The sequence below is a fragment of the Micropterus salmoides genome, unplaced genomic scaffold (genome assembly GCF_014851395.1).
Source record: "Micropterus salmoides isolate LMB-PRFRI ecotype aquatic unplaced genomic scaffold, ASM1485139v1 Ms_hic_scaffold_5, whole genome shotgun sequence".
In the NCBI taxonomy this organism is placed as follows: Eukaryota; Metazoa; Chordata; class Actinopteri; order Centrarchiformes; family Centrarchidae; genus Micropterus; species Micropterus salmoides.
Window position 1 is genome coordinate 22,115,436 of NW_024044237.1, and position 10,428 is coordinate 22,125,863.

Consider the following 10,428-nt stretch of genomic DNA (forward strand, 5'->3'; position numbering starts at 1 on the left):
AGAATAATTACAGCTGCAGTGAATGAATGCTCATGGGATTTCTGTGATGTTAAAAGCCTGCAGCAGATAGAGTGCTTGACTGTACTGCCATTAATCTGTAACCTTACTGACAGACATTTTCCCAAGTTATTGCTAATAAGAATTTTGGACCACATATGTCAAATAGTCTCTTGAAACAGTGTCTTCATTTTTTTTTATAAATTCTGAAATGGATAGATAATGTTCCCAGGGGGCAGCAGCTCCATAATTGTTCAATGAAAACAACTGAAGACTGATGAAAGCAACCAAGTGGCCCTGTGACCTCATAGTCAGCACGCAGTTCGTAATACAATGTGACAGTATATTGCTGGGATATCAACGTGTCCGAGTCCAAATAGTTTAAACATACACAACACTGCTTGGTGTGGAGGATTGGTTTGCTACAAACAAAACATTCACCAAAGATGTCCCATATTAGGATATGCAGCATCTGCTATTACAGAAAGGTCAGTACACTACATACATATTACACTTGTCAGAGACGTCAAAATGTACGTCCTGTGAGGCTACAACCTGCTATAATCATGTGCTTCATTACAGCTGGCACAATCATGCATCAGGAGAAATCAAATTTCTGACACCCCTTAAAATACACACACACCACCACCCTTAAAAAAATCCAACCATGAACTGTGCCTTTTGCTTCTTTGCTCTAATGAAAAGCTACAATATGTTATTACGTTTTTACATACTTGACTTGACAATGATAGTAAATAACTGGAACAGGTGTGTCAGTGGTCAAACAGCTCAAGGTTAAAGTCCTCAGTCACACCAGTTGGAGTCAGATGAGGTCTGGCAGGAGATAAAAGTATATTTAGAAGGTTGGATTAATCCACCTCCCTACAGGTAACCCTGGTTGTTTCTCTGCAGGAAGTCACATGTGCAAAATGTTCTGCTGAACTATCAATATATTTAAAATAACACTGGGTAAGCTCCTGATTTCCTGTGTATCACCTTTCTGTAAGTATGCCTAGGTTGAAATATTGGCAGCAGGTCAACTTTCTCAGCTGATTTTGGCTTAACCCCAACTACAACCTTAGAGACCTCTGCAGCTCTAAGCTGTCACTCAAGAGGCCGCCCAACGGCTATCTGAAGCAAGACGGCTGAGGACATGAGCTGCCAGGACACTCTGTAATGGTACCCTTCATATAGGACATTACATTTCAAAACCAGACAGGAGACTCAATAGGTTGCGTTTATTTCTCTTTCAGTAAGGTTCCTGGGTTCAGGGAATGACATTCTGCTGAGGGGCAAAACAAAAAAGCATGGGCCAAGAGAAGAGTGCATAACAGATTCCCCCAGTACAACTAGTAGAAAATACTAGTTGGTCCCTATAAATATAGCGCAGCATTTAAGTCCTTCCAAATTTACAAGATATGTTACAGTTAAACTTCACAACATGAATAGTGGACATACAAAAACTTAGATGACTTTTTTAAGTTCATCATACAAGACAAGCACGAAGGCGCCACCCATGCCTCTGAGCACATTAGATAACGCTCCCTTGAAGAAGGCCTTGGAGCCCTCATCACGTAAAATCTTCTTCCAGCAGTCAATGGTGCCAGTGTACATGATGTCAGCTGTGGGGAAAAACATAATTTTAAAAAGAGGTCACACCTTTATTCAGGTAACACAGAAGCAAAAACAGAAAGTTACACTTTGATATATTGTGTTGATTACCTCCTTTGCGTCCAGACTGCATCATCATACGACGACGGACAGTGTCAAAGGGGTACGACACAAGACCAGCGACCGCAGTCACAGACTGAGCGATCATCCAGCTAACAAAAATGTGTGTGTTCTTGGGGTCTGGAAGCATGCCTGTAAGAGAAATGTCAATCAGGAATATTAATGTCTTAAAAGTGAGGGAAGTCTAATGAGAAGTGATGCATCAAGCTCTGCCACGCCTGATAAAGAAAACTCACCTTTTGCTGTGTCATAGACCCCAAAGTAAGCAGCTCTGTAGATAATAATGCCCTGTACTGAAACATTGAAGCCCTGGTACAGACCCTTGAGGCCATCAGACTTGAAGATCTTCACCAAGCAGTCTCCCAGGCCTTTGAACTCACGTGCCTGCCCGGATTTGCCGACATCAGCGGCCAGACGTGTTCTGGCGAAGTCGAGGGGGTAGACGAAACAGAGCGACGTGGCTCCGGCAGCGCCGCCAGACGCCAGGTTACCTGCAAAGTATCTCCAGAACTGTGTGCGCTTGTCCACACCGTCGAGGAAAACTTTCTTGTACTTGTCCTTGAAAGCAAAATTGAGGGCCTGAGTGGGGAAATATCGGATGACGTTGGCCAGATTCCCTCTCCAGTACGAGAGGAAGCCCTGCTCTTTTGGGATACGGATGACGCAGTCGATGATGCCCTTGTACTGCTTGTCAACTGTAATCTGTTTGCTGGCATGTTGTACCTGTAATTGAAGCCAAGATATGGTAAAACATTAGAGATAGTAAAGTGAAGAAGGTTGGATGGAAGCAAAGTAGGTCAATTTTGGATTTTTTTCCAATGTGAAAGAGCATCTATATGGTACCTTTAACCTGGTAACCTTCTAACTTGTATACTCAGTGAGGACACAAATGCCGTTCATGAGTCTGTCTGACAGACACATTTGCACCCATGTGCCAGATTACTACTCTGCTGGCATCCATTCAACAATTCACTCCCCTCCCTCCCGCCTACTATAGCGCAAACCTTGCTGTGACCTTGGCTGTCTGTTGCAAAGCCAAACTAAAGACATACTAAAGACATGTCATGGAAGATGAGCTTTTGAACCCCGCAGTCACAGTGAACGGCCATGTCTGCCCGTAATAACGCACTGCATTTTTGCCTGGTGAGACTGCAGGTTGCTGGCCGATTTATTACGTAACAGGTCTGATGCGCCACGATTCTGCTCAGTCTTCATCTGCGCCAGTCTCTGACGGAGGATTTACAACTTGAACAGTGTAGCATATGCACCTTTACATTAAAATCACGTTTCATCTTGTTAAATTCACCCTCCATCTCTATCCCTAAGAAATACCAGAGTATCAGCAAGAAAATGCTGTAAATTAACAACACGATCAAGCAGCATCTAATTCACAACTATAACGAATTAAAGTTTTCTCAAAAAGAGCGTTCACACCCACCTGGAGAAGGAGCTTGACTCTCTCGATGGGGGCTACAGCTGTTTTGGAGATGGCAGCGGCAATACCACCAGCCAGGAAGTCCTTGGCGAAGGAAATAGCTTGTTCAGTCATCTTCAGATGTTGTCAGTCCCGCTACTAGTCGGTAGTCGCCTGTGGAGTTGAAATGGCCGACTCCAATGTAGAAGAGAGCGGATTTATGAAGACTGAACGCGAGAAAAACTGTGAACTTCCACTCTCGCGTCTCATTGGCCGGCTGTGGAAGAAGTGGGCGGGATAGGTGATGTCCTTTGATTCAGATTTGGTACTCTCCCTCATCACTCAAGTAACTCTGAGTAAGACCAACAGTTGTCTGTCCAGCAATGTGTAACTACTTGACATGTTACGACTTGTTGTTTTGATATTCTGATTGAGCCATATCTCCACAGAGCTCAGGGGATACTGTTATGTTGTTAAATTAAGTTTTGGATCAATCAAGGTCATGTCAAATGACACATTAGAAGCAATTGACGTCTAAAGGTTATGGTGGATAGAGGTCATTCTATCTGTTATGTCCTTTGGCCGTTTCCCACAGCATAGAGGTGAATGAGGGAGGAGGACATGTTTGAATCAGCTGACCAACCTGATCCAACCTTATTAACTATAAATACCAAGTTAGCCTGATTTAAATCTTACCTGAAGTGTTGCCCATTATCAGAAACAGACCTAGGCTGTCTGTTGTCACTAGACTCAAGAATATTCATTGGAAAGAAGTTACACTATTGGCAGACATTCAGTTGCATTTTTACTATGGGGCAAAGTGGAGTCATTCACCAAAGTAAATGTCAAAAATGACAGAAATTGGGCCTAATCAATGAAGAGGTAGATTTATGTGTCTGAAGGTCAACTGAGATTATAAATATATAATCTATCTAATCAAGATTTACAAAAACATAGGGAAAAAACACATTAGGAATGAAAAGTGGGCCAGAGACATTTTTATGTTGTATGCAAATGTCTTGCATCACAAACATGATTATCCATAGCCTACTCAAACTCAGAATTTTACATTCATTGTCCTTTAAAAATATAAGCTATCACACAAGTAAAGTAAAAGAGCATTTGCATCTATTTGAATAAACTATGGCACTATTTGAAGTTCATGACAAAATAACTGAACCAAGCCCCAAAATAAATAGTTAACACTCAAGGCACATTAGGATTTGGTTAAAAACAGTCCTGAAAAGACACAGTGGCCGACTGAGTCATAAGCAAATAATGCTGTCAGATAAAATAATATTCTAAGAGGTAGACCGTTTCCGACATAATGTAAATGTCACATTATATGAAGACATGAAACACAATGGTATGTAATTATGACAGACACGAGCCTCCGGAAAATCAGTAATTTTGCTGGTCAAGTGTGATAAGCAGTCAATATTTCTCACAAGACATCCTCCCGTTTCACCAGCGGTTTCCAAAAGACGACTCCCCTGACCCAAAGTTCCGTTTTTTTAAGTAGCGCTTCAACTCCTCCAGCTCGTTAGGCCCGAGGCTCTGGTCTACCCCTGGTGCAGGTTTGTAGCTCAGGGGCGAGATGATGTACCCGTTGCGGTAAAGGAAAACCTGCTTACACATCTCAAAACAGCTGAAAAGAAGGCCAAAGTAGGGAACAATCTGTAAGGAAATGACAAAAGGTTGGGAGATAGAAATTAGTGTATTTCCTAGTGATGCTAGGAACACTTTGAGTGACCTCAATCATATGATTAAAAGCCTTGGATAGCCATAAATGCACACAGAGGGGCTTGTGGCCTGGTTTGGGTATTATTAAAAGTGTGTCTCTACAACTTGCTAAGTTGCTTTATTTTCATTCAGCTGCTCATGCAAAGGCCTAACAAATAAAACAACATTTATGTCATGATACATAAAACAACGCATATTGACATTTGCAGCTGAAATAGGAGAGAGGAGCATTCTGTTCTAGAGACAGACTTTGCTCACCTTGCTCGTGATAGTCCTGCTACGAATTACACACTGAACATTGCTTTCCATGCTCCTCCCCCGTTCTCACTCTCCCTTTCGTGTAGGCCATGGGTCACTGTTATAAAAGCCACTCATGTTCCTAAGCATGTGCACTTATTTCAGTTCCTATTTACTTATATGTTACACATGTAGACCATATGATTGATAGAGAGTACAATATGGCAGAGATAAAGACAGAATAATTTATGAGTGAAACTGTACCTTTATTGTGTTGGCAGTAAGGCCATTCCACAGCGAGAGGACGCCCTTGTTTCTAACAACCTGTTTGAAACAGTCAATCATTCCATTGAAATGGACGTCAACTCCACCCAAATGCGGCAGGCAGGCACTCTGCGCCTGAGAAAAGATTAAAAGTGACAAGGAACATCTGTGAATAAAAGTGTCACGGTGGGTCTGTATGTATGTATGTATATACATACACACACACATATATATATATATACACATACACACATATACACACACACATATATATATATATATACACACACACATACACACACACACACGTGGCAACACTATTACAAAATTAAATATAGGGACAAGACAAGACTATAATAAACACAATGTTGTCCTTTTGAGTGCAAAGTGAAAAGTTGAGGTCTGGAGGAGATGAGAACTTATGCGGCAAACCCAGTTAACAGAATAAGGAAGCTTTAAGAAGCGTTATAAAGAAAGCTCACAAGAATCTTGTATGAGACAGTCACACAGTGTGCTCTTCTGTTTTGTTAATCACACCGACAACTCTGCAGGCTGACTGTCATGTGACAGAGGAACTGTATCTTTAGAAGTTTCAAGGTTCCCAAAAGTAACATGTAGCCATAAGGGTTTTAGACTATTCAACAGCTTCCTTTGTAGAGGAAACATCAAGCCACACAGCGAGATAAACAATACTTAGCATAAACCATTACCCTAAGCTTCTGCAAACATCATCAGCTGTTTTACTATCATCCATTCTCTGCCTAACTTTTAATGTTTAACTCAGACAGAGACAATCGCTAAATCCCTAAATTTAATAATGATCTAACATTATTCTTTATTTTAAGGTGACATGGCTGTGATGTTTTGATGAACTGAGACATACTGTACATAAGCCTCAGCTTGGCTGCTGTCTGATTGTTACTGGGTATCTTTAGAGGACTTATCTATAGCTTCTGCAGACCCGGGACACATTCACATTCCCAGCTGCTACTGAACCTTGTGGTAGCTAATAATAGGCTGATTAAACCGGATATAGTATTCTGTCCTTTGCAGTGCCATTGTTCCCCATGTGTCCTTCCTAACATACGGCAGGCATCTCAAACATCATTTAAGGTGAACATGGGGTAGATCAGTGTGTTTTCTTATGACCTCATTATTTTTTATGATGGAAAAACATCCTGACCCTACAAATAGCCAGAGGTTAAATTATTCAGAAGGTCAATTTCAAAAATGTACAACTAATTGAAGAATTTAAACTAAAACCAAATTCAAAGGCCAAGTAGTAGTAGTAAGGCTAAACTTAATTTTGGTGAACCTCCACTGCCCCCTTATGGATTAAATGTGGTAAAACAGCTAGTAAACAAAACCTATTACACTGTAAACTTGTTTACAATTATTTCCAAAACATTTTGGGTAAAATAATGACAGACAATATATAATAGATATAAGTAATAGTAATAATACATAAATATGATGCATCGGTCTGAGATATCTATCAAATTTGACCAGCTTTTAGACAAATGGACTATCAGTCATTTAATAATTTAAAAATAACTTTGTGTCCCTTCTCCTAAGAAAAAACAAAACATAACGTACATGTGGAAAGTTCTGGTGGTAAATTACCTGCATCTTCCGTTTGACGGTTTCAAAAGGGTAGGAGAGGGTTTGGGCCACTCCCGCTGCAAGACAGCCATTAATGAAGTTCTGGAGGGGAGTGAAGCGAAAAGGTGGCTCCTGCCAGAGCTTGTCCAAGTTCATGTAGACCGCATAGCATCCGATAGAAAAAGGAAACGCACCTGAAGACAAATGCAGTGTATTGCAAGTTACAGTTAAACAATCAACTCATATCAGTACTGTTACTGTTATGTAATGTTTCACAGTGTAATGAATGAAAGGTAGAGCTATTTTAACAGCATTAACGTCTGATAGCTTAACACCATCCATATAAGAAATTATCTCATTTGTATGGATATGCAAACACACCCAAGAAAGTGAGGGAAAAGCCCCTGTAGAGAGCAAGAAGCCCTTCGTTCCTGTAGATCTTTGAGAGTGTGTGAATTACGCCAATGTATGTGGGCTCTCTGCAGTTCTGAACAATGAGCCTGGTTTCTGCCACCTCCAGAGGGTACGTGACCAGGGCAGCAGCAACGCCAGCCAGTCCACCAGCTAATATGGCTCTCCACTGAGAGATGAAGCCCAGTTCGTCCATGTGAAGGTGGACAATCCTGGACACAGAGGAAGGCTAAATTAATAACACTTAATTATACAGATTGCACTGATCAGCAAGTGAATGATTATCTCATTTACTGGCAGTTTGATGGCATTTTTTGACAGATGTGGGTTTTAAAGTGCAAGTTCCTCTCTGTGAATTTATTATTTTGGTTCAATATAAGTTTAATATGCAAGATAATTAATAAAGGGGGAAAAAGGCAAACATTTCCTTGTTCAGGCTTCTCAAATGTGAGGATTGGCAGTTTTTTTATTCTGTTTGATATAAACTGAATTCGGGCTCAAATAAACTTTTATTTTCATTATCTCTTCACCTGTCGATTATGTTTGCGATTGATTGCGTGTCCCCATTTAGTCTAAGAGATGACGTCTTCAAATAACCAACACTTGACCAACACAACATTTAATTTACAATGATATAAAACAGAAAAGTAGAAAATCCTAAAATTTTGAGAATATTTTGATCAACTATCCAAACTGTATGCAATTGATAATCTGTCAATTGACTAATCTATTAATTGATTGATTCTAAATTCTTGGAATAGGTACTGAAGAAGAACAAAACATTTTAAGATTTTGATCAAATTGCGATAGACGCTTACCATCATTTTGAGGTATTTTATAGACTAAATGATTAATCAATTATTTAATTTATTTTAAGTACCAACATATTAGTTTGTAATAAAAAAAAAAGTTTCTCAAAAGCAATGTTAGTTGCAGCCCTTCTTTATTAATGTCATCTGCATCATTTCCCTGTTTTCTCTTTTCTGTTTTGTTGTTTCATATGTGCAAATAAATAAACATTATAGGCCTATATAAGAACACCCAGGGTTTCAGTAATAATTATAATCTCAGTCTTTTTCCAAGTCAGATTTCAGTCAAATGAATAACATGTCCTGTGTGTGACAAAAGCATAGAGGGCTTTCTTATCCTAGAACAGGGTGTACAGTACAGGACAGTGGTTTGCGCAATCATTATGCGGTAGTGTTTACATGCACACGTGACCTAAAGCATGAGAGGGTACATACAGTTGAAAATTAGCCTGCTGGCTAACACTGGCACATTTACAGAAATGTTTATTAATGTGCACTGTCCTTAAATAAATAAATGAAATGAAATGAAATACTGACTGTCCAGTCTATAGACAGTACATATTGTATTTATGACTGCGCACTGGATTACTGTTGTCACGTCTGCTCGCTGCCCTGCATCTTTATTTATCAGCCATGCCTGCAGTAACCCACAAACACGATATTTGTGTACCCTCACACCTCAGCCTCACAGGCAACACTTCCTCCTATGGGTAAACACTTCCTCCTCCCTATGATTGTGAAACACCATTAATCAACAATAAATAGCCTAATCTATGTATGAACATACATATGTATATGTTAAGACAGCAACTAAAAATCCTTTTCATTATCACTTAATGGTTTTTACTATTCAAGGAGCTTGACTTATAGTGATAGTAAACTGATCTAAACTCAATATCCAGACTATTAATGTATGTTTCGAGAAATCGGCAAATTAGTCAACAGTGTCAATTATCATTATTTGCCTTAACTAAAATAGTTATTGATTAATTGACTAATCAACTAATGGTTTCAGCTCCAGGGTTGACCTGTGAGACAAAAGTTAGGACGAAGAAACCCTCTCACTTCCAAAATCGACTGAGGACATACAGCCTTCTGATTGGCTGAAAAGGGAAGGTGCGCCTCGTACGGTAAAACAGGAAGTCCATTTTTAGCCGAACAGAAGAGAGTAAACAGACTATTTAAACGAACCATTTTGCTATTTTATCTTGACAAACAATAAAAATTATTGTGATTATCACGTTTTATTCTACTGAAAATAATGTCTAACTTTACACTTTTACATTGTTCACCACACAAACTTGCTACGTCAACGTCAGCTGACCAAGTTCATTGTTAGCTAACGAGCTAATTTAGCATAAACAACGGGCCAAAGAGAAGCTTTTTCTCGATAAGATATGCGACAAAACTGAAACACCAACTTTAGATTTCGCTTCACTTACTTTTTGTATGTTGTGAGATGAACAGCGGTGTAGGGGAACAACCGGAGACATGACACCAGATTTCCTTTCCAAAATCCTCGAAGTCCTTCATTCTGGTAGATGAGAAGAAAACCTTGCCATAAACCCCTCTTACAGTGAAAAGTGCCCACCTGACTCTTTATTTTAACCACCTCCAAAGGCGACGTGACGGTTTTACTGAAAATCCCAGCGAAACCGACGCACATAAAGCTTTGAGAACTCGTCAGCCTGTTGTCTTTTGTAACGGAGGCCATCACTATTTGGCTCTCATCTGAATTGTCTGGTCCCGGCGATTATTTCAGTTTTCTCCGATGGACAATGACAATTTGTTTATGCAGGTTAGACATCTAAATATAGCGTCCGGGGAGGTAACCGTCCCTGGTCTGACCAGCCGTGTTATGTGACAGTGTTGGAGTTGAGCTGATGTAACGTGTCAGTACGACTAGATGGCGCTCGTTGACCGGGTTTTAAAACTCAGAGAAGCCTTCAAACTCATTAATGTGCACTACAGTTTATTGTCATGGGCCCAGACGTGTCTTCAAACTTATATATATAAACACTGGTGAATGAATATTAACACCCTTTATTTAAGTTAAAATACTGCCTTACAAGTAGGGTCCAGCAAACAGCGAGAGTATCCACAGGATGAAGCACAATTAAAGTAAAAGTACTTAAACAAAAGGGCCCCATCCAGTGTTATATTAATGTATATATCATATTATACTATTATTGCATTATTAGTGATGCATTAATATGTAAG

General features: G+C 39.8%; 2 protein-coding genes across 2 annotated transcripts; both read right to left on the reverse strand.

Moving 5' to 3' along the window:
- Positions 1 to 1,216: 1,216 nt before the first annotated feature.
- slc25a5 (solute carrier family 25 member 5) lies at positions 1,217 to 3,398 on the reverse strand. Its single transcript, XM_038699463.1, has 4 exons — positions 3,167 to 3,398; positions 1,965 to 2,451; positions 1,720 to 1,860; positions 1,217 to 1,619 (listed from the first exon to the last, which is right to left on the reverse strand). The coding sequence occupies exons 1-4, from the start codon at positions 3,275 to 3,277 to the stop codon at positions 1,462 to 1,464; spliced, it is 897 nt and encodes a 298-aa protein (XP_038555391.1). The 5' UTR covers positions 3,278 to 3,398; the 3' UTR covers positions 1,217 to 1,461.
- A 615-nt stretch (positions 3,399 to 4,013) lies between these two features.
- slc25a43 (solute carrier family 25 member 43) lies at positions 4,014 to 10,084 on the reverse strand. The gene is made up of 5 exons (XM_038699462.1): positions 9,651 to 10,084; positions 7,370 to 7,611; positions 7,010 to 7,182; positions 5,387 to 5,521; positions 4,014 to 4,819 (listed from the first exon to the last, which is right to left on the reverse strand). The coding sequence occupies exons 1-5, from the start codon at positions 9,920 to 9,922 to the stop codon at positions 4,607 to 4,609; spliced, it is 1,035 nt and encodes a 344-aa protein (XP_038555390.1). The 5' UTR covers positions 9,923 to 10,084; the 3' UTR covers positions 4,014 to 4,606.
- Positions 10,085 to 10,428: the final 344 nt, after the last annotated feature.